The sequence below is a fragment of the Trachypithecus francoisi genome, unplaced genomic scaffold (assembly GCF_009764315.1).
Source record: "Trachypithecus francoisi isolate TF-2019V2 unplaced genomic scaffold, Tfra_2.0 Lachesis_group2, whole genome shotgun sequence".
In the NCBI taxonomy this organism is placed as follows: domain Eukaryota; kingdom Metazoa; phylum Chordata; class Mammalia; order Primates; family Cercopithecidae; genus Trachypithecus; species Trachypithecus francoisi.
In genome coordinates, this window is record NW_022681465.1 from 96,385,995 (window position 1) to 96,410,578 (window position 24,584).

The window sequence follows — 24,584 nt, forward strand, 5'->3', positions numbered from 1 at the left end:
CCATGTAATCTATATTTTAAATCACATCATCCTAAACATTCCCTCCCCATTTAGTGATCGTTCATACAGCAGTTTTTGACTGTGTGTTAATAGAAAGACAGTAATTTTGTTTTATTTAGTCATTTATAATCATAAAGAATATCACATAAATATTTTATGTGACTTTGTATCATCATACACAAAAATAATTAATTTTAATTACATTTTTAAATGTAATAATAATAATCAAAGGTTGATACTGTGAGTGAAAACATGAGTGAAAAGGGAATAGTCATCAAAATAAATTATACTTAGGACTTGAACCTTGGGTCTATCTGGGGAACAAAAAGGAAAAAGCTAGAAAGGAGGTACAAGGACTTATTCAGAAGGAGGTGGTGCAGTAGGATTTTAATAATCAAAAATAACTAATGTAAAGGATTGTGAGAAATTTGAGTTTCTTCACTGAGGGAAGAAATGGGAATCCTTAGCATGAAACAATACATCTCTGTTCTCTATGTGTTTAACATGACCTCACAGCCTACTGAGCTGACCAGTGGAGGATCCAGAGGGGACCTGAAGAGTCTCTCTGGGAACATTTTGACAGATGCATATGGCACCATTTTAAAGAACAAATCATATAGATTCTTCTTGCTACATAGACTGAGATAGACCATACAGGTTTCCCCAATTCCTTTCTGGAATTCTTTTCAGGTGGTTTATTTATTATACAGGACTAATACGTACAGGAAATGGTGCAGGGTAAAATGTGGAAAAAAGTATTCCAGTTCTTTTCTGTAGGACCTTATTGTCAAAACATGATTCTAACAGGATGAAAACCATTATAGAAAGCCATCTGTTTTCTTTCTGCCTTCTTATTTCCTTTCTCTTTTCATTCCATTTACATGGGTCTTTAAATCAGAAAAAAAAAGGGAAAAGATACCACTCCTGGTCCCCATCTTTCCTATCTCAACCCCTGACCACATGAAAATGCTGCTGACTGAGTCCACTCTTCTTTAGGCTCTAACTCGGCCCTCAACTCCAAAACTGTTCCATGTTTATTTCAGCATTTAAAGATTTAATCATATCTTCTCCCCTTTCTACTACAGTCAAAACTCGGCTCCACAACAGTTTAAGTTTACTTTAAATCAACTTTCAGTGGAGAAGAAAGGAAGGTGGCCAAGGGCAGGAATTTTAATGGTTAGTGATTATGCCTTCATTTTTAGACAGCCTTTTCTTTCCTATCCATCCAGTTTCAGACTGGAGGCAAAGAGATGCACAAAAGAAGAGCAAGCCACCCTTGCACTGCTGAGTTGCACCGTGGGCTGCAGACAAGGGCCAGGTCTCCTGGCCCTCAGCCCGCTGTTCTTTCCACTGCTTCAGCACCCCTCCTGTCCTACATTCTAGGTCACTGGCAGTGCTGTAGGGAGCTTCATTAATTATGATAGTCTCACTGTGTCAAATGGATTACAAATGGAACCACCTGTGGGGAGCCTGCAAGGTTACTGACAGAGGCTAAAAGGAGATTGGAAAGTGAAGGACAAGCATCTTCTAAATGCATGCTGTTATCAAACAAAACAAATCAGCAGAAATAAATTAAGCCTGAAAGACAGTTTCACCTCTTCCAAAATTCTGATTTAGTGAATGCTGTAGGAGGTGTCGGTATGTTCATTCTTGCATAGAATTCGGTCGTTGATGCCATGCACGAGAATCAGTCTGGAAGTAGGTAAGTCAGGAATTGACCTGGGCTAGAATGAGTCCCCTCCTGTGAACAATACTACTCCAGACTAACGTGGGCCTAGAGATAGTTCTCCCAAACTCATGGCATCCTCCTCCAATCAGGACCCCCACATCCAGAACCGAACCTGGCTGTGTGAGGCAGAAGAGTTCTCAGATATCTGGCTGAACAACACTGGGCAGTTATGCCACCATCTAGCATAGAGATGACCTTTTAGGTCCTTCCCCCAAGAGCCTCATAAAGACTTTCTATGTTTCTAGTTGCTGTCTGAAAGTTATTCTGGGCAGTTTTACCAGTAGCCCCATATCCTTTGCAATTTCTGCAATCTCTTGTCCAAGATTCAGTGTGACATATGTAAACCAATCTGATTTCTTAATGCATTACTCTATTACGTTGAGCTATGTCTACTCACTATCTACTGAAGGAAGAACAGACCTCTCACCCCAGCAGCCTTTGTCCCCATTGTCATCCAACATATAATGGTCACCAATGATGTGTCAAATTCTGTGCTAGGTGCTGAGGATGTCTCTCCTCCACTAAAACCTGTCCCTTTCAACAGGCAAAACTTGGATGGGAATCACCTAGGAAACTTTTCCAAATGCCATATGCCTCCTCTCGCACAGATTCTGGTAGAGCCTTCAGGGTTGGGCTGAAAACAACTATTACATATGCAGATAGACAGACAGACAGACAGACAGACATACAGACACACACACACACACACACACACACAATTGGAAAGACACAGAAATTAGTGCTCACAATATAATAATGCCGTAACAGTTAGACATGGGTTGCTACAAGGTATATTAGATTCTCGCCTAGCCCAGGCTTGAATTCAAAATGGGGGATTATTAGAGATTGCTTTTTAGAAGGTGTCTGTGCTGAGAATTTTTAGGATGAGTAGCACTTAGCCAAAGAAATAGAAAAAACATAGTCTAGGCCGAAGATTCTGGATGTGTGAAGGCATATGGGGAGATGAAAGAGGAGAGGATTTTGATAACTACAAGGACTTAAGTAGTTGGGAAAGTCTCTAGACAAGAGGCTTAAGAGAGAGACAAGAGCTGTATCATTAAGGCCCCCTTAGGCCATGTTAAGAGGTTTGGAGCCACTGGAAGGATTCCATGAGGAGGCAGGTATGGTCATCCAGGTGAGAAATGCTTAAGATCTCACCTAAAGTCAGGAGGTTGGAAAGGAGGACAGGGACAATTGGATGTGGTGCATAAGGAGAAGCAGAATCAAGGAAGAAACCCAAGTTCAGACTTGGAAAATGAAGCAAATGACAATGTTGGTCACCAAGTTAGAGCAGAGGAGCAGTAGTAAAGCCAGAGAATAACTTTTGGACATGGGGGGAACCTTCTGGAGCAGTGCTCAGTGAGACATGTGATCTGAGAGGACTGAAACACAGATCTGAGCATCATCAGCGTAGTGGGAATTGAAGCCCTACCAACAGTGTGCACAGACGAGTCCTGGAATACCAAAAGGGAAGGTTTGAGAGGAAACAAGATCAGTCTACAAAGGGGACTGAGATGAAAATTACAAGAGCATGATTAAATAAATCAAAGAAGGTTACAAAGAAGGAATGGCCAGTGGTGAAGCTAAATATGAATTGGAAGTGTCCACAGGATTTAATGACAAGGTGTTCACTTGTGGTGTTGGCACAAGCAGCTTTCTTGGAATTTTGGGCATGGAAGCCTGGCTAAGGAGGAGGGGAAGTGAATGGCAGATGATGAGCTGGGGCAGCCAGGGTAAATTCATTAAGACTTTATTACAGAGCGGTGGGAAGATGGGATTGGATGCAGATGATGTGCCAAGAGCTGCAGCAATTGTTTATAGAAGCAATGGGAATGTGAAGGAATGCAGAAGCCTGGAGCAGTCAGAAAAGACTGCAGGAAAAAAAAAATGTTTAAGCTAATCTTTGAAGGAGGGCTTGCCAATTGTCTAAGGAGGGAGGACTTTTCTGAAACGAGAGGTGGCAAGTGCAAAGGCAGCAGGCAAAAGAAAGTTACAAGCATCGTTAGGGAATTCTAAGTAGCTCTGTTTTGGACTGTCTCCTCCTTCATAAACCCTTCATTCCAGCCAGACTGGACTGTTCACTCTTTTTTAGGGCATTTTTCACGAAGCCTCATTGTTACTCAAGGAAAGGTCCTTGAGGCCAGGGACTATCTTTCTATTAGGACCCATCTTGGTATTATCCTCAGTACCCAAGGTAGAGCCTTGAACTTAGCAGGCTTTCTGTTATTCCAGTGGTTCTCAAAGTGTGCTCTTATGAACAGCAGCAATATCTGGGAACTTGTAAGAAATGCTGATTCTCTGGCCCCACCCCAGAGCTACTGACTGAGAAACTCTGGAGTTGAAGTCAGCAATTTGTGCTTTAACAAGCCCTAAGATGATGCTGATGCAGCTAATGTTTGAGAACCACTGGCTTAGCTGAGGGTCTCTCTCTTTTTTTCCCTGGAATAGAAATTTGTAACTGCAGTGTAGTAGAAACATTTCTCATCACCTATATAAGAAATCTTTTATTAGCAAAATAAATTTGAGCAATAGAGAAGTGGTTTGGGGGAATTGCAGTGTCCCTGGCTTCAGCAGCATTCAAGAACTAAACATTGAGGCTGGGCATGGTGGCTCATTCCTATAATCCCAGCACTTTGGGAGGCTGAGGTGGGGGTATTGCTTGAGGCCAAGAGTTTGAGACCAGTCTGGGCAACATAATGAAACCCTGTCTCTCCAAAAATAAATAAAAATTTTTAATAAATCTAAAATAATTAAACATTGAATGACTGAGGTTTGAACTTAATGGTGGCCAAATTTCCTACTCTCCCTCTTTTTTTTTTTCACTTTCTCCTATGCTTTACTTACTCTGCTTCCCTTTCCACCTTTCATTTTCACATTTAAAACTGTCTTAGGTTATAGTTTTCTGAGAGTGAGTACTTTGGAGAAAAAATGCTGTAAAAGTCTTAATTATAAGCCACATCTAAATAAAAATTTGCAATAAAAATCAAAGAGTTTCCAACAAGTTCAAGTGCATTATTCCAGAAAATTTAGAATGACTGGGGAAACATTCCCTTTTGCTTACATTCTTGCAGCCCTTCTGTTTACTCAGTGATTCTCAAAGGGTGGTTTTCGGACTAGCAGCAATGTCTGGGAACTTGTGAGAAATGCTGATTCTCTGGCCCCACCCCAGAGCTACTGAGATAGGCCTTCAGAGACAGGATTTCAATCAATGTAGAGAGACACATTTCCTTGGAGCTGAATTCACTTCAAACCATCCCAGGAATACTTACTTCTTGGTAAATTTCAGCATTTACTGCAGGTGTCAGCTCCCCATGGTGTAGAAAGCTGCTCTGAATTTCTGCCAATAATTTTTTAGCTTTTCTATTACCTCAGCCTTAGGTGATGGTCAGACAAGAGCTAAGCAAGGCAAAGGTCTCACAAATGTGCAGCAAAGATGACCCAAACCAGCAGTTGTCCTTAATAGGCAGCCTCCCCTTTGCTTAATGTCTGAGCACTTTCTCATCAATCCTAACAATTTATTCCCTTGTGAGAGAGATATATAGTACACATACATATATATGTATATGTGTGTATGTATGTGTACATAATATGTGTATATTTGCTATATATATGTATATCTCAATACAGATAGATAGATAGATGATAGATAGATAGATAGATAGATAGATAGAAAGAAGCCTGAGTGAGAAGAATTTCAATAGCACAAAAAGCTGTGCTATTGAAAGGTTTTTGGGGTTTTTTAATCCATTGTAGTGAATGCATCACAGATATAAGTATCAATCTTGATACAAATTTCATAATATCTGTGTATATTACCTACTTGCTTTTAATATATACAAAAACAAGACAGTGGAACTAAATATATGACCACAACATACACGTACACATTTTCCTTTGTAAATACAGCATTGTGGTAGACATTTCCTCATGTAAGAGGAGCAAAACACGTCAGAGTTGCATACTGTAACATATAAAGACCATTTCAGTCCCTCCCCAAATTGGGTAAGTACTTGGGGAAAGGGAAGGAGATACCAGAATTTAGAAAACAGATCTTCCAACTCTTAAATAAACAGCACTATGAAGATCTTTCTTTCCCATAAACATCTTTATACTTTTGGTGACTCTGTTTTAGGGAAGCATTGAATTCCAGGTGAATTTGAGTTTCAGAAAGTGGAGTTAGAGTCCAAAGAGGTACTGAAAGGTAAAATTCTTTACCCCTCAGAATCTGCTATATCTTTGCCATATCCAACTAGGTTAAGTACCTGGATCAATTCATGGTTAAAGAAGTAAGAGTCCTAAAAATGATGAGAAAATTAGTTATTTCTTTCTGCTCCAAATATTTCATGGTTTATCTCTGAGATGTTCTCCTGAAAACTGAGGCTAATGTTTAGTATCTAACATTGTTTTCAGTTTCTTAACTATTTGGGAGCAAGTTAACTTTAAAAGAAAGATACCCTCTTTTTAACTCTCATAATGTTGACATTCGGATTACAGTAAATTATTTTTCACTATGGAAAGGACAATTTAGTCCTGTTTTTCTCCATGTTAACAGAATACGAGCTTTAAGAGAGGATTTTAATCTCTGGAGACTGGGAGGGTGGACTATGTTTGATTCATTTGATATGCCCAGCGGGGGCGCCTGTTTTCTTCTCTGGCTTGGACTTGCTACTCTAGCTCTATCTAAATATATAACATAGTGCAACATTCCAAGGAACACTGTCAACCTTGGTGGGTGATACTAATTTACAAATAAGTGTGACACATTAGAGCCTTTGGGAAGGAGAGGAGAAGCCCAGGCACTCAGATGACACTTTATGTAAGAGGACTGGAAAGCCAGGATCTATTTTTGCTCTCAACAGTTTCTTGAGCATTGTAAACCAAAAAGTATCTGAGACAAGTCTCAGTCAATTTAGAAATTTAATTTGCCAAGAAATGGTACATGCCTATGACACAGCCTCAAGAGATCCTCAGAACATGTGCCCAAGGTGGTCAGCCTACAACTTGGTTTTATAGGTTTAGGAAGACATAAGACATTAATCGATACACATAAGATGGATATCAGTTTGGTCTGGAAACGCAGGACAGCTGGAAGCAGGGCTTCTAAGTCATAGGCAGATTCAAAGATTTTCTGATTGGCAGTTGCTTGAGTTATTATCTGAAGACCTGGAATCAATAGAAAGAAATGTCTCGGTTATTATGATAGGGGGTTGTGGAGACCAAGGTTTTATCATGTAGATGAAGCCTCCAGGTAGCAGGTTTCAGTGAAAATAGATTATAAATGTTTCTTATCAGAACGAAAGAGTCTGTTCTATCAGTCTTAAGGTCTCCGTGTTGATGTTAACTCTAGTCAGCTTTGTCTGAATTCCAAAAGGGAGGATGATATAATGAAGAATGTTCAACTGCCTCTTCCCAACATGGCCTGAACTAGTTTTTCAAGTTAACTTTGGAATGCAGTTGGCTGAGAGGAGGGGTCCATTCAGGTGGTTGTGGGGCTTACAATTTTATTTTGGTTTATAGCACCTGGGCTCAGTAATCAGGAAAAACAAGCCCCCTTCTATGAATCAGTTCGATTGAGGTGGGGCACATTTTCACTTTAGCTCTCTCTTCATCTAACTTCTGCTTCTGTGCCCTTTGCCAAGCTTCCATCCCCTTTAAGGTTAGGACGGGGAAAGGAGGGAACTCCTTAGCCCCACTCTGGAAGGAAAGTGCAACTAGTCTTGGCAGAGCTCAGGTACATATCAGTCACCAACGTCAATCAACCATTTTGTTGTTCTTAGCTCCAGTCTGAACATGTCCTAGCACTGCCCTAGTTGGAAAATTCTAGATTATCCCCTCATAGTCCTTTGCCTCTGGGACCCACCTTGGCCAGTTCTGCTTCAACAGGGTATTTCTACCCACCTTCTCTTTTGGTTTGCACTTTTTTAAAAAACACAACTCTTTAAACCAGATTAGGTTTACTGGTTTATTTCTTCCTCTACTTGTCATCATCCTAAAAATTTCAAACCAAAACTTATTAATTCAACAGCTGGCAGTCTTCTCTGAATGCTCTTGTGTAAAGAAATCTACAGAAAGTGCTGAGAAAAGACTCAATAGGAAATAGTTGAAACATGAAAAGACATGAAGTTGATGAATGAAGGCATGATAATGATCCAATGGAAAGGAAAATAGTTAATAATAGCTATTTTAACTAAATGCTTCCTCTATGCTAGACAGTCAGCTACTCATCATAGCTAAATCTTTTTCATAGATTATTTCATGTAATCTTCACCTGGGCTAAGTTTTATTAAACTCTATTTTACAGACAGCTTAGCAAGCTTCAGTTACATGTTCAAAGTCACAGAACTGGCAAATACCCGAGGCAGGTTTAGAAAAGAAGTCAACCTTACTCATAAGCATGGGTTCTTTCAAATAAGGTGTATACATTTCCCAGCTGAAAGACTGCCTTTAAGTAGTTTCAATTCAATTTTAAGCAGTGGTTCTCAGCCTTGAACTATTTTACCTCCCCCCCACCAAGGAACATTTGGTCATAGTTGGGGATATTTTTGGTTGTCACAAATTGTCATACAGTGCTACTGGCATCTGATGAAGTGAGGGATGCTACTAACCATCCCACAGTGCTCAGGACAGTACCCCACAACCAAGAATTACCTGGTCCAAAATGCCAACAGTGCTGAGGTTGAGAAATCCTGATTAGGAGGATGGTGGATTTTTAAAGCCACTTCCTAAAAAGCAGGTTGTTGTGTCTACACCTCACTCATGTGCACATTATGTCCCATCACAGATGACAGCAGCCTTCTGAATCTAACTCCCTACCCCCTGGTGAGAAGACGGAAGAGAAGGTTCTTTGGGCTGTGTTGTCTCGTCTCAAGCTAGGTGGCTCCTCCTGGAAACCCACTGAGAACATCTGAAAAAAAAATCACAAAACCTGAGGACCTCCAGACAGCGGAACCACACGGTTACTGGTTTTTGACTATGTTTTCTATGCTTCCTTATTACTTTTATCTGCCTCCCCTTGCCCTTTTAAATGATTTTACACTTGAAAGCAGCTGCCGTCGAGAAAAAAAAGAACAGATTCAAAAAGCAAGCTGTTTTTAAAAGGAAATTTTAAAGCTGACATTGTGCATGTCTGCTCCAAACCATGCCATGACAGATGCAAGAATTATGATTTTTAAATTATTTAAAGATTTTTTTAAATGTATTATACAGAGGAAAAATATTTCACATATAATAGTATATCCATAGCTCTTGCTGATCTCATGTTAAAATGTATCATATATGAAAGAAGTCTTTAAACATAGAAATCTATTTAAAACTGAAAAACTGTGTTCAAAAATCCAACCTATCAATATCATTAGAAATAATATTATAAGCAAACATATACCACCTCACCTATTGCTTTCTCGGCACTCATTTACATTTAGTCTTCCATTCTGTCGGCATTTAAGAGCTTCAACATGAAAGTATCTTAATTTACAATGCAAGAAAAACCACATACGAAAAGTACTAAAATTTTGTATATACACAATAATCCTAATACCTTCGTACAAATGCATATGGGCAACTAATTTCCTTTTGATCCAATGATGTCTTTTTTAGCTTCTTGGAGAATGAAGTAATCCAGTTAGGAAATGGCGTAGTAACATATACAATTACCCTCAAATGTAAAATCAAATATTATTACATTTTGTTCTAATTGAAATCTGAAGCATGGTGTCTGCACATCAGCATAGTGTTAAATCTTATAGGGCATGCTGGAATTAGCTCAGATCATAAAAATATTTAACATTTTACATTGTTAATAAAGTTTTTTAGTTAAGCTAAGCTTGTCTCATTTTAGATGACTATGCAGATAAGACTTTTCCAATGTGTAGTTGGTGTCTTGTCTTACGCTTAGACTCTTGAAAGCAGGACACATTAAGCAATACTATATTTTAGAAAGGAGGAAGCCACATGCTTTGTTTTTCTGCTCACAGCTTTGTTGTGGTCTTCCTTCACTAAACTTGTAACATGGTACAAATTTTGTTATACCGTCCCCTGTTCTTCCTTTGGCCCATTTCCCAGACAGAATTTCCCATGGGCTGAGAGATCAAGTCTTTGCATTTCTTTTCTTGTTTTCCATAGTCTGAAAAACCTTCAAGTCAGACAGGAGGCACCAGTGTCTAGTACAATAGGAGGATGAGCTAGATGTCAATAAGTGGTTTATTAAAGACACAACTTTAATCCCAACCCTGTTCTTTCCCAATACTTATGTGCACAGGCGTTTATATGTATACCAATATTTTTACCTAAAAACTAAATATATTAAGGCCTTTCGCTTTAGTGAATGTGAAGAGAGGTACAGATGAACTACTGTAATAATTACTGTATTAGGTTGAATTATATGAAATTTCCTATATTTGACTGTTTTGACCTACAAAATGGCAATTTCATATAGTTCACCCTAATATCCAATGTGGAAATTATACTTGGAATTGTCTTCTAGCTCTTTTGATTGAAAGTGAAAGAATTAAAGGGTTGGAAGAGAACGTTATACAGGTCTCTATTTAGATCATACCAGCTGGTTTTTGGCCTTATTCTTTGAATCTAGAGTCGTGTTCCAATGAACCAGTAATTAATGCATGGTTATAGGTATACCTGGCTTCAAAAAAGAAGTAGCCACGGAAAGCTATACGAGAAAATCACAATTTTCTGAATCAAATATTTGTAAAACAATTCAGCTATTTAAAGACTCTTTGGGTGAATACTCCCTGGGAAAACAAGCAACCCAGACTTACCTGGTCTGCAAACCTTGATTTAAGCTTAATATCCCTTCCTGAATGTAATTCATTTTCACCACCTAAGGGCATTTCACTTAAGATCCATTGTTTTTGAAATGTTGAAGTAGCCTGGTTTGGCAGCTCTCAGCACCTGCCTATCCCCTCTCCTATACTTCAACTATATTGAACTCTAGCTTCAGTCTAGTTCCTACTAATCCATGCAAAGCTATTAACTGATAAGCCCAATCTTGTTGTTCAGCACGTTCTTCTAAATGCCTGACCTGAATAACTTCTGCTTGGTTAACTTGTGTTCATTCTCGCCTTAGTCTCAGTGCGAAAGTAACACTTACCTTCTGTGCAATTGTCCTTTGTACAACTGAAGACTGTTAATAAATTCAGGTCTCACCTCCATGTCTAAAAAGACTGTAGTAGCTATTCATGGAGATGGGAATTTGTCTAATTACCTAGCCAGACTTTGCATATTTAAGGTAATATATTCAACTACCGTATATTTTATTCATAGTGCCTGTTTTCCAGCCTTTGATCAGTTTTGTAGTTCCCGCAGATAAACTCCAAGATCTAAAGACCCTCTTTCAGTAACATACCCTAAAATTAAGTTTAGTGCTCAAAATCCTGGTAACCTACACTGGCCCATGGTTACAGTAGGTAATTCACTGTCTCCCATTAGACAGGCCAATGCATCCCTTAGGAGCTGCCCCCCTCTCCTCTCACCTACCAAAGGATTTTCTCAGGTGTGGTTCCAAGCGATAAAGTTCTACTGTCTTGGCTTCCTGCTGGTAATTTGCTTTCAGATTAGCAATAACACTGAGCCGATCTTTAGGGTTAAGAAGAGAACATTGAACTCATTTTGTCACACATACCCACATGCTTGAAACAGAAAAGGATGTAAACTTTTGTGGCATACATTCACCCATTTTCCCACCATATCTTTAATATCCTGTGTTGATTTTTTTTTTTTTCAGATTACAAAGACAATACATGTTCTTTGTGGAAAATCTGAAAAATACTACCAAATAGAAAATAAAAATCACCTGAATTCCACCACGAGCACATTGTTTAAAACCACATTTCTGGGTTTTAAATCAGTCAGTGGCTGGGCCCAAAGGCACTTTTGGGTAAGATAAGAAATGCCCACAAAACCAAGGTGTCACTTAAAAACACAAAACAAAACAAAAACAGCAACAACAACAACAACAAAAATTCTGTCCACTAATGTTTTGCACGCATCTAGGAGCAGATTCACTGAAAACCTCTGGTTATGCCATTATTCAGGGGTACAAAGAATGTTTTAGAAGTAGCATAGTCCTGATGCCTCCTCTAATGAATTAAAGCTCTTGGGGGAAATTCTAAAATTGCCAGACCATTTTGCTTCTCTGTGCTTCTACGAAACCAGCTGGGATACTGAGTGTTTGGCAATACTGCCACCTACTGAAAGCTACGCTTCAGAGTGAGGGGAAATAAAGACAGAGAATGTAAAAGCATCTACTTTGTTTTAAACAGCAAACAAATGGACCAGATTAACAATGATCCCATCTGGAATTTAAAACTCTGAAAGTGTCAACATTGAAAGGATTATGGATATAATCCAGCCAAACTTCCCACCTTACCCACACATACCCAAGCAATGTCTATCATTTCTTTGTCTTAGGAATGTCACCAAATACAAAATGCTCAACTTTCAGGTAACCATAGGTAGGGTGAGAAAAAGCTGTGATACTATTGGCCTCAGGATAAATTATTACAATTAAATATATAGACCATAATAGACCTAAGAATATAAAAGAATTGAGTATATTATAAAAATGACATTTCAGATCGATCAGAAAAGTTTGGATTATTAATTTATATTGGGATAACTGGTTAGCCATTTCTTGAGAGAAATATTAGATCTATACCTCATAATTTTTATCAAAATAAATTCCAGATGAAATAAAAGTTGACATATTCAAGCACATAAATAAACATACAACAAGACTAGCAGGCAACATGAGTGGATATTTATATAATTTGAGTGTGAAAGAAGTCTTTCTTTGAGTGACACTAAAGGAAAAAAACAGAAAGAAAGGATGAATGGAATTTGACTTATTAAAACTGCTAAACTCCTATATAGTGAAAAATAACAAACCAAATTGAGAAAACAATATAGGCAACAAAAAATATAGATCTCAAATACATATTAAAAGCTTAAACATCACTACTTTGGGGACATTTCCATGATCCACAACTCCCTTCTCAACCAAATGTTTCCATTTCATTCTTTCCTTATTGAATGTTTTCATTATTGCTTGTTTAATTGCCTGTTTACCCCTATTAAATTGGAAGTATAAGAAGGCAGCAACCATGTCTATTTTGCTTATTGTTGCATCCATAACACATAACACAGTGCCAGACACAAAGCAAATGCTGAAAACATACTTACTGAATGAGTGAATAATGAATGAATGAGTGAATAATGAATGAATGAATGAATGTTATTTTCTCATTCAAGGAGAATCAAACTTTCCACCAGAAAATTAGACCAAGGACACAAACTGGCAATGCACAATAAACTAAAATAACCTACTAATAATAAATATGAAAGTGTTAAACTGTTTTAATACACTAGTAATAAAAAATGCAAGTTAATATTATATACTCCTTTTTATATGTCAGAAAGGCAAAGGGTATAAAGAATTAAAGTTCCCAGGGACAAAAAGGAAGTATAGAAATAAACATTATCTTACAGAGTCAACAGGAATGTAAATTGATTCCACCTTTCTGAAAAAATATTTTGGTAATGTATTTTTCCTGCATGCCTAGTAATTCCACTTTAGGGAAATTCTCCTTTAAATGGGTCAGAAAATAAAATGAGCTAAGATGCATTTATTCATTATTCAAAAAGTATATGCAAGAAAGGATGTTTATAGCAGCATTATTTGGATAAGTAGAAAAATGTAAATAAGCCTACTTTATAGGGTTGGTTAAATATGGTACATCCTTTCAATGTAATACTGCGTACCAATTAAGAATAAGCACCATATGTGTATTTATTGAAATGTACAAGATATATTGTTAGATGAAAAAGGAAGTTATAGAGGAATATTTATAGTACGATCCCTTTTTAAAAATATATGCATGCATGTGTGCATTAAAGAGTCTGAAAGGATACTTGCCAAAGTGTAACAGCATTTATCTCTGGGAGGTGAGATTTGGAGCAATATATTTATTTTCTTTTTGCATATCTGTAACTTCTAATTTTTCCACAATGAGCATGTAGTATCTGTATAATTTTTCAGGGAATAAACAATGATGTTCACAATATATATTAAATGAAAAACACATGTTATAAAACAGTATGTATAGTATGACACAATATTTGTAAAAAAGAAAATTATATATAAATATATCTATGTATGTATATATATGCATAAGAAAGCTAGGAGGACATAAACTAAAATGTTAATAGTAGTTATGGGTAGTGGGATTATGGGTGATTATTTTTTCTTTTTGCTTTTCTGTGTTTTCTAATTTTTCTACAATGAACATGTATTACTTGTGTAATAAAAACTAATAATAAAAGTTTTAAAAAATGAATATGTGAAAGGGACATTTTTGACTCACTAATTGTCTTCATCCTCTTCCCCACCCTATTTCCATCCCCTCCTTGGCTTATTCTTTGTCAAAATATGGGCAGTGGGGATATGGAGAGGAAACAACAGGGCACCAGAGCTTTTGAGAATGGAAGAGACAGAGAGGCACAAAGAGGCATGAGAAGGAAAGAGAGAGGAAGGAAGCAAGGGTCTGGAAAAGAAGGTCATAGAGAAAGAAAGAAACTGCTAAGTGAAGTCAGTGGAGGAAGGAGTAAAACAGGTTTAGAAACTTTTTCACTAACAAGAGCAATGTCTTTAAATTTAGCTCAGGGTTTCTGATAGCTACAGCAAGAAAAAGAAATACACTAAGTTATTTTGTTTTCTAATAAAAGGAGACACACACACAAACACATGCACCCCTATATTCCTGGAGAGATATCTAGAAATGAAATCCTGACAGGAATGTATCCCAAGAATGTTTTCAAGGGGCAAACTGTTGTGGTCCAGCTGGGTGCCAAGGGCTGTACAGTACAGCTTGGAGTTCATAGACTTTTGTTTGAATCTCTGATGTGCTGCAACCAAGTACATGCCTGTGGCTAGCAGTTCCAGCATCCGTTCTCTCCTTTTTTTCTTTAGTAATAGAGAACCCAAAGACACCATTAGTCACCTAAAGTAAAGACTCCCATTTCCCAGGCTCCTCTGGATGTGAGTGTGGCTGTATAACTGATTTTGGCCAAAAGTATATGAGTGGAAGTGTGCAATTTCCAAGTAACATTCATTAAATAAAAGGCGTGCATTTTCGTGATCTTCTTTTCTTCCCTCTGCGATAAGAACATGAGCATGGGAACTGAAGCAACCATGCTGGATCCAGAAATGGACACCAACTGAGGATGGCAGAAGTTCCCTATGTCAACCTAAAATAATCAAGATCTAACGTAAAGAGAGTTTCTTCAAGCCCAAATGGGAAGATGGACCACCCAGAAACACCATCTCCAAAGGAATAGAGTTGGTGTTCGAAAATAAGGAAGTTAAGATTTCATTTCTGTAGGCAGAGACAGAGGAGATTTTAGCAGAATTACATTATTCATACAAGGTTGGCACATATAGCAATTTGCTTATAGGCAGTGTTTCTTTCTGGGAAGGGTACACTTAACACATTCTTACAGATGGTGTAATAACCATGGGTTTTCTGTCGTCTGATCTAGGCAAACCAGGACAACAAAAGAAAAATTAATCTATTATGAGTCATTAATTAAGAAGGCAGAAGGTTTTGTTCCTGATGTTTAATTCTCTCTAGCCATTGAACTGAACTAGAAAAATAAGAAAGTGAGTTAATCTATAATCTAAGAACAGAAATTGTAACAACATTTGACTCAGATCACAGTTATGTCTCTCTCGAGGCTTAAAGTGTTTGGTGTTTAATTCTCTCTAGCCAATGAACTAAACAAGAAAAATAAGAAAGCTAGTTAATCTATAATCTAAGAGCAGAAATTGTAACCATATTTGACTCAGATCACACTCATATCTCTCTCAAAGCTAAAAGTGTTTGGGGGATTCCAATAGCTCTTAAATTTTATTTATTTTCATATCTAGCAGCCCTGGGCCACCTACCTCCATCCTATTACCCACTAAAATAAATAAATAAAATAATGTCTATCTTGTTTAAGGCATTATGAGGTGAATCTTTGTACAGAAGAGCCTGTTCACTAAATTAATTTCCATATGCCTCAGTTTCCTCATAGTAAAATGTGGATAATAATACCAATATCATAAGAGGTTCAACCAAATAAGTGTTTAATTACTTGCTTAGAACTAAAGCTCTTTTACGGAGAAAAATCAAACAAACAAAACATTGCATGATACCATATTGGAGAACGTTGGGGAAAGGAAAATCTTTTAAATAGTGTTTTAAATCAAATGTTAATTGATTTCCACATGGAAAAAAACGTAAACTTGACTGCTGCCTCATGACTTACACGAAAATTAATTCCAAATTGATTACTGATATAAAGTTAAAAGGTAAACAGTACAGAAGATAATATAGAAGAATTGTGAAATAGTTCCTAACAGGACACAAACTACTTTGGAAAACTGTTTAACATTATCTATTATCTAGAACATTTGTGTGCCCTCTGATCTAATAATTTCACTCCTAGATAGAAACCCAACAAAAATATATGTGTGTGTATTCATACAGGTAAAAGAATATTCATAGCAACATTATTTGCAGCAGCCAAAAACTGTAACCAATTCAAAGATCCATCAATAGAAGCATGGAATGAGCAAATTGTGGTATATTCATGTAATTGAATGCTATAGAGCAGTAAAAACAAAAAAATGGACTACATTACAGCTACTTACAACCATATGCAAGAATATAACCATAAGAGTGATGAGTGGACAAAAGCTAAGTGCGAAAGAATGCATATGCTACAGCAGCCAACATTTACAGCAGCTGAGAGATGATGTTATGGCCCCATGACACAAATCTGGGCAAGCACCACAGTATTTATGACAGTTCACCCCTTGCATTGCTCAGATTCACTTGTTCTCACATTAAATTTGCTCCATTCAGATACAGTTTCTTCTGAATTCTGTTGTCACAATTCCTGGAGCCATAAATAAAAAAAGGGATAGTGGGACAAGCCACAGCCCCCACTTATGCATTTGGTCCCAAGACTGTATAGCTGATTCTCATCATCTCCCTACTCTACCAACCATTCCAGAGCCCTTCATTCTAGGCTGACCCTTCTGGGTTGCCCAGTAGAATGGCTAGACCCTCACCAAGGGGTATGAGGTTCTGAGGGTTACCATGCCCTTATTGGACTGTGTTTGCTGTTCTTTTCGACTTACAGTTAAACCTTGATATGAGAATACCAAGAGACGATCCATCAGGTCACCTGAGTGCCAAATATTTACCTGCATCATGATTACTTTGCAGTAGCTCTCTCATGCCATGATGATTAGGGCCAGCTACTCCTGTCTGTATGATAACTCTTTTATTTGCCTTCAAGTTAACTGGCATAAGGAATCTAAAGTGACTTGGTAACAGCTGTAGCTTAAAGTTTAGTGGGACTCATTTTCTCCCCTCTAGGACCCAGTATCTCTAGACCCACAGACTCTAAAGTTGTAGAAATGGGAAGCATTCAGGGGATTACTGAGGCCACTCCTACTTTCAGCCCTTGATTTTGGGGCCTATGTATTCTATCTGTTGGAGACACAACCATATAGCGACCATTGGTTTAAGAAGAATAGTGCATCCTGGAGCATAACACCCAATGTTGCAAGGTGTCCTCTCCTTTAAGAGCATGTCGTCACTCCATCAGGGTGGAGTATGTCATAGGAACAGTGAATCCAGCAGTCATGTTTTCACTGATAACCTTTCCTATAAAATGGGACCCTTGGTCTGAGGCAGTGCTATGCAGGATCTTATTTCAGTAGATCACACGTCAGTGAGTCCACAGAGAATGGTGCTGGATGAAACTCTGCAGACAGTAAAAGCAAACCTACATTCAGAAAACAGGATAATCCTAGTCAGGTAGATGCAGTCAATTTGCCATCAAGTGACAGGTAGTTCCTACCGAGAATTGATATTGTATCATGGACACAGTGCCAATCTCTGTTACCAACAGGTTGGACATTCAGCAGGCTGAATGTCTGCGAGCCTTGGTGAGAAAGGCTTGTATTCATTGCCTGTTCTTGCTGTAACAAATTACCACATACTTTGTGGCTAAAAACAATGCAAATGTATCAACTGATCATTCCAGAGGTCAGAAATCAGTTTCACTGGTCTAAAATCTAGGGACAGCCAACCTGTACTCCTTCCAGGGGCTCTAGAGAATGATCTATTTCCTTTCCTTTATAGCTTTAGAGGACTCCTGCATTTCTTGGTTCATGGCCACTTTCTCCATCTTTAGGCCAGCAGTGTAGCATCTTCAATTCTCCTCTCTCTCTGCTTATAACTCCCGCTTCCATCATCACTGCTCCTTCCTTGACTCGGACCCCTCTGCTTCCCTCTTGTAAGGGCTCTTGTCATCACATCAGGCTTACTCAGATAATCCAGGATAATTTTCCCATCTCAAGATCCTTAATGTAATCAAATCTACAAAGCTCCTTTTGCCATGTAAAATAACCTATTTGCAGGTTCCAGGGATTGGGATGTGAACATCTTTGGAGGAGTCATTATTCTGTCTACCACAAACCAATGCTGTTGGACCCAATCATAGCCTCATCCCTCCAAGGAGTTGTTTTTTGAATGGTTCAGAATTTTCTGCTGTAGATTACACGGCCTCACTTCAAAACCCTAAGGGTCTCTGCTGTGATTCTCTTATAGGAGTTTGCCAGAGTCTCCATTAGCATCCTCAAATACCCAGATACCTCTAGTACCATGACCTCTGCCAGATATAACCCAAGTGACAGGGCTGCTAATCCAGTGCCCTAAACCTGCTGCAGAACTGCTCCTTGCTCTGGGACCCAGTTAAAACTAACATTCTTAACATCATCTGATACACAGGTCAGAGCTCTATCCCCAAGGGAGATGATAAAAATTAGCTGTATCATCTTGGGACCAGCTGCATCCCAAGTGGAAATATGCTACCTCAAACCCTGAAGGGGGGAACCAAGCTTCATAGTTCTTTCTTAATGATAGGAAATGCAAGGCGCAATAACTTGTTTTCATTTTGGAAGGGATGTCCCAGCATCCCCAAGACCATGGGACCCCTAAAAACATCACCGATATAGTTGGTCCCTTAATCTTTGCAAGGTTTATTTCCCATCCCCTGGAGTTCATGTGTTTTACCATGGCATTCATAGTACTTCGTGGTCACCGAGTCCACTTAATAAGATGCCACCAACTTAGTGGATAGAGGTGATGTTCTCTAGAAAGAACCGTCAAATTAATAGGCTCAGACTGTGCTGTCATGAGGCATGGTGAAGTTTTCTACAGATAGAAAAGCCTGGTTCCAAAAGGTCATTTGAGGACATGGAGTTATGCTATGTCCAGGTACTCAACCACTCAGTGATTAAAAAGTATATTATGAAAACATAGTGTGCTGTGGGCATGTGAGGTCTACTGGAGATGGAGAAGCTGGGTTCCAAAAAGTCATCTGAGGACATGGAGTTGGGCTATACCCCAGGTACACATCTGTTGAGTAATAATATTATACAATGAGAATATGGAGTGCTTTTTTCATTGTTAGATAAAAGCCCATAACATTGTGGCATAATTTGTAACAGTACACACGTACTTTCCTGTTGATAAAACTTAATACGGGCTTTTAAAGGTTTTCTCCCCATCTCTCCCCTGAAAACCTCTGCTAGTGACACATAAAGATAGTTGATTTGTTTCAGGGAAGATAAAATTAGCAACCCTATCCTGAATGGTATTACCTAGGTTTTCTTCTAGCATCAACAGGCAACCTACAGAATGGGAGAAAATTTTTGCAATCTGCTCATCTGACAAAGGGCTAATATCCAGAATCTACAAAGAACTCAGACAAACTTATGAGAAAAAAACAAACAACCCCATCAAAAAGTGGGCAAAGGATATGAATAGACATTTCTCAAAAGAAGACATGCATACAGCCAACAGACACATGAAAAAATGTTCGTCATCACTGGCCATCAGAGAAACACAAATCAAAACCACAATGAGATACCATCTCACACCAGTTAGAATGGCAATCATTAAAAAGTCAGGAAACAACAGGTGTTGGAGAGGATGTGGAGAAATAGGAACACTTTTACACTGTTGGTAGGATTGTAAACTAGTTCAACCATTGTGGAAGACAGTATGGCGATTCCTCAAGGATCTAGAACTAGAAATGCCATTTGACCCAGCCATCCCATTACTGGGTATATATCCAAAGGATTATAAATCATGCTGCTATAAAGACACATGCACACGTATGTTTATTGCGGCACTATTCACAATAGCAAAGACTTGGAATCAACCCAAATGTCCATCAGTGACAGACTGGATTAAGAAAATGTGGCACATATACACCATGGAATACTATGCAGCCATAAAAAAGGATGAGTTCGTGTCCTTTGTAGGGACATGGATGCAGCTGGAAGCCATCATTCTCAGCAAACTATCGCAAGAACAGAAAATCAAACACCGCATGTTCTCACTCATAGGTGGGAACTGAACAATGAGATCACTTGGACTCTGGAAGGGGAACATCACACACCGGGGCCTATTATGGGGAGGGGGGAGGGGGAGGGATTGCATTGGGAGTTATACCTGATGTAAATGATGAATTGATGGGTGCTGACGAGTTGATGGGTGCAGCACACCAACATGGCACATGTATACATATGTAACAAACCTGCACGTTATGCACATGTACCCTAGAACTTAAAATATATAAAAAAAAAAAAATTAGCAACTCTTACTGGGATCCCATAACATCTCTAGAATCCTGATTCTCTTAAAACTTCTTGCATCTTTTTCTGTAATAATTTTTATTACAATTACAATTAGTAGAGATCCTTCGAATTGTCTTAAACTCTCATAACACACATACCTGTGGTTGTATTAATCAGTTACAGTAAAAGTACCACATTCAGCAAAGCAGCTACTATTGCAGCTTCTTGGGTAAGCTTGTGGCAGTCTACTCACTGCATCTGCCATGGTTTGTCCAGTTTGTGAAGAAGCCAAACTAGTGAATTAAATGGGGATATGATAAGAGTCAACATTCATGAATTTCTTCCATTATCCTTGATATGTAATAATGCTTTTGATTAACTATCTTAATGAGGCTGGAAGGTTTGAGGAACTACCACTAGGCCTTTTCTACTACAATAGCTCTTCCTCTACAGGTCAATAAATCAATGTGATAGTACTGCCAATTGCTAAGTATATCCATTTCAATGATATATTTCAGAACAGAAGAAATCATTACTAGGTGGGTCCATGGATGCCGCTGACCCACTGTGAGGCCAATATGGGTCAGGACTCCACTTGTTCTTCCTCTAACAGATGTTGGGCCCCTGGATATCAGTGTCAGCTCAGAACCTTTATCCAGAGCCCTTGAAAGAGTTGAGTATTCCCCTTTTCCCATTATTCGGTGTCCTGAATAAATGGCCAAAGGGCCATTTGGGGAAGGACTAGGGGAATCATTACTGCATAAACTTTGCAAGAGGAAAGTTTGCAGAGACCATCTTAACGGACATGTAGACCCCCAGTCAGTAGATGAGGAGAGAAAACTGGCTCAAATCTGAAAACTGAATAAGAAATTGTGATGTCAGCCTTCTGCTCATCATTTTTGCTCCCTTCAAATTATATTTTAAGTAATACCTCTGCCATTTATCTTACTTATATGAATACATGATGACCATTATCAGCCATCTTCAAAGATCCCTGCAGGTTCAGCTCTCCTCCTACTATTCTGATCCTGCTGCCCCTTATAGCAATTATGCCCACCTTCTTCTGATGATTAGATGAATCCCCCCGGCTTTTGTTAATCCAAGATCCTACCATCTCCATTGCTAGCAGGATCCCAGTTCAATAGCAGCCTCTTCTACTATCAGCCCTGTCCTACACAGGATGGACACCACAAAACTCATTATTAATACTGCTACTCCCTCACTAGGACGTTCCTTATTGTCTTCGAAAATAAAGTGTCCTCTGCATCCTCCCAAGGAAGAGAGTCAGCTGGTGAGTTTTCCAGTCTCATAGTAGATCTATGCCAGCATGCTTACTTCTCTGAGTCTTCTAATCCCTTCCTCTGTATTCTGCATGGTCATTCTTGTATCACAGCTTTAGTTAATGTAGCCCATCATTTTTTTCAAGCTTCCAGGTGACATAACTGCTGTTTAAACCGTCTTCCAGAACCCTTACCAAAGTGTTAAATCTTATGTTACAGTTTTGTTACAGAAGAGTGTTTCTTATTCAGCTTTATATTTTGTCACCCCTTGATCCAGCACCCTTAGGATCCATGTTCTTGTGGTTTCTGCTGGTACACATAAGTCAGCTCCTTTGGCGTATAATTCATCACCTCCTTTCAAAAGCCTAGTATATGTCCATTGTAGATCTCACCTTAGTTATGGGTCTGGCAGCCAGAAAAGGAAACACAGGCAGATCCTGTTTCCTTCCTATGAGGAAGACCTGCATTGTCTTATAAGGCCCCAGTGTCATTTGAGGTGTCTGCATTGTCTTCAAAATGGAGGGGGTAGCAGCTGTATCTTCCACAAGGTGCAATGAGCCATTTCTGCAGGTTTGGAGGGTTCTGGAGAATCTGGGCAATTATCAGGCTCAAGGGAAAATACTTAGAAGTTCCCTTTCCAGAGCTCCATCTCTATGGGGACCCTAACTCTAGTATCGCAAATTCAGACTGCTTTGAAACTCTGCCCCTCTTAAAACTAAATCTAGTGTGTCTAGTCTTCAGGTATGTCTGTCCTCCAGCTACAGAAGATGAGGGTCTCTTCATGTTCCTCCTAAAAGGTCCACTCACTCTTACAGTTTGCTTTGGATTGTTGACTGATGCCCAGAGCCTATTGTCCCCTATCAATGACCATCCCCTACCACAGCCCTCCTAATTGCTAGTTCTCCTATGCTAGAGTCAGTGCATCCCCTCCTACCTGTATCCTGTCCAAATTGCAACAGGATAGGTGAATGCCTTAGAAATTACACTGCTGGAACATGCCAAAGCTCAGCGTTGGGATTACTCAACAGACAGATGGCAGTGAGGTTCCTAGCCTGCTATTAGGTCCCTGCTATCAGGCTAGGAATCTCACTGCCATCTGTCTGGTGAGTAATCCTATCCTTAGAATCAGCTTCCTAGGACCATTCTGGTACCCAATGTCTTAGGCTGGGTTTCATAGAAGCAGATCCTAAGATAAGGATTTGTATGTATGTATTAACAATATTTTTGAAGGAATAATCTTCTCCTTGCTCAGCTCTTTCCTCTTTTCCTACCCTAGAGGAAAGAGCTGAGCAAGGACGTTGTCTCAGGTAAAATCTAGGCTTAGCCTGATCCACTGTTAGGGGTGGAAGGGACAGGGTTTGGGGCATAAACTTCATTGTCTAATTGCACCCCTTTGAGGCAAAGAAGCCAGCTTTTGACCCTCACGCCTGTGGGGCATTGACTGTGGGCCATCTGGCAAGGGATTTGCGCAGAGTAACCTCTTGAGGAAAGATGGCACATCAGCAGAGGGCAGTTCTCAGGAGAGGGGCGGTGGGCTGTCAAGTGGCAACTGGAAGGTGCACTAGCCCAGGAGAGGAAGCATTCCAGCGCCCTTCCTTGATTTATTTTCCTCCAGAGAGCTTATCAGTTTCTTACATGTCACAGAATTTGTTTATAATCATGTCTCCCCCTACTGAAATATAAGCTCCATGAGGACAGGGTTTATTGTCTGTTTTTAATCACTGCTAGATCCCCAGTGCCCAGAAGACTGCCTGGCACACAGTCATCTCTGAAGAAATATTTTGAATGAATAAGTTTTTGATATTACTGTCTGACCGTCTGACATGTCAAACATATAAATCTCTTTTGAATCAACAAAACCATCATTCTCTACTCTGGGCTTTCATCAGAGTACTTTACTCTCAAATTGGTAACTACCATTTTCCTATCAAAAGTGAGATTGAGAATGCCCAAGAGACTAACTATGCTTTCTTCTAAGTTGCTAAATTCTGTCTTCATCACCATATGTTGGCAGAAAATAATCCAAGAGACATAAATTAAAATAGATGCCAGAAAATACCACTATTGAGTTATAATTTTACAATGCTTGGGCCTCAGCTGTTACCCTTTGACTCCGCAAGATAAACTTTCCTATGAAGAAATTCTTCCACAAAACTCCATATGGTGAAAGTCTATATTATTTTTAATGCAGGAAACTGTAACATGGTGAAGAGTGCTCTAAGTTTGGCTTCATAGATATGAAGTATTATTCTAGCCTGTACATAACTGCAGAAGTCAACTTATCTCTCATTCTATGTGATCCTGGATCACTATGCCTGTGATCTTGGGTCCCTGTGCCTTTAAACTTCCTGTTTAAAGTGAAATAATATGCCTAAGGAAAAGCTGTCACAAACCCATCTACTGCATTAGAAAATTTTCCCATGGAGAATTTGTTTCCATTCCGTTGTTTTTTGTTTTGTTTTTTTTTTTTTTTGAGACAGGGTCTCACTCTGTTGCCTAAGTTGAAGTGCAGTGGTGTGATCACAGCTCACTATAACCTTTACCTCCCCAGGCTCAGGTGATCCTCTTACCTCAGTCTCCTGAGTTGCTGGGACTATGGTCACGTGCCACCATGCCCAGCTAATTTTCGTTTTTTTTGTTTGTTTGTTTTTGTTTTGTAAAGAAGGGGTTTTGCCATGTTGCCCAGGTTGGTCTCGAACTCCTGGGCTCAACAGATCTGCCTGCCTTGATCTCCCAAAGTGCTGGGATTATAGACGTGAGCCACTGCACCTGGCTGCATTCAATTCTTTTCTTTCTTTCTTTTTTTTTTTTTTTTTAAGAAATCCCCTTAACTCTCCTACTAAAATTCCATCTCTTAACA

General features: G+C 39.0%; 1 protein-coding gene across 1 annotated transcript in view; it reads left to right on the plus strand.

Annotated features, from left to right (window-relative positions):
- The window catches only part of RGS7BP (regulator of G protein signaling 7 binding protein), a 106,322-nt gene extending 93,146 nt beyond the window's left edge, over window positions 1–13,176 (plus strand). The window contains exon 6 of the mRNA XM_033179681.1: window positions 8,511–13,176. Coding sequence (XP_033035572.1) covers window positions 8,511–8,602 — 92 coding nt within the window. The 3' untranslated portion in view covers window positions 8,603–13,176. The remainder of the gene's footprint in view (window positions 1–8,510) is intronic.
- The last annotated feature ends 11,408 nt before the right edge of the window (window positions 13,177–24,584 follow it).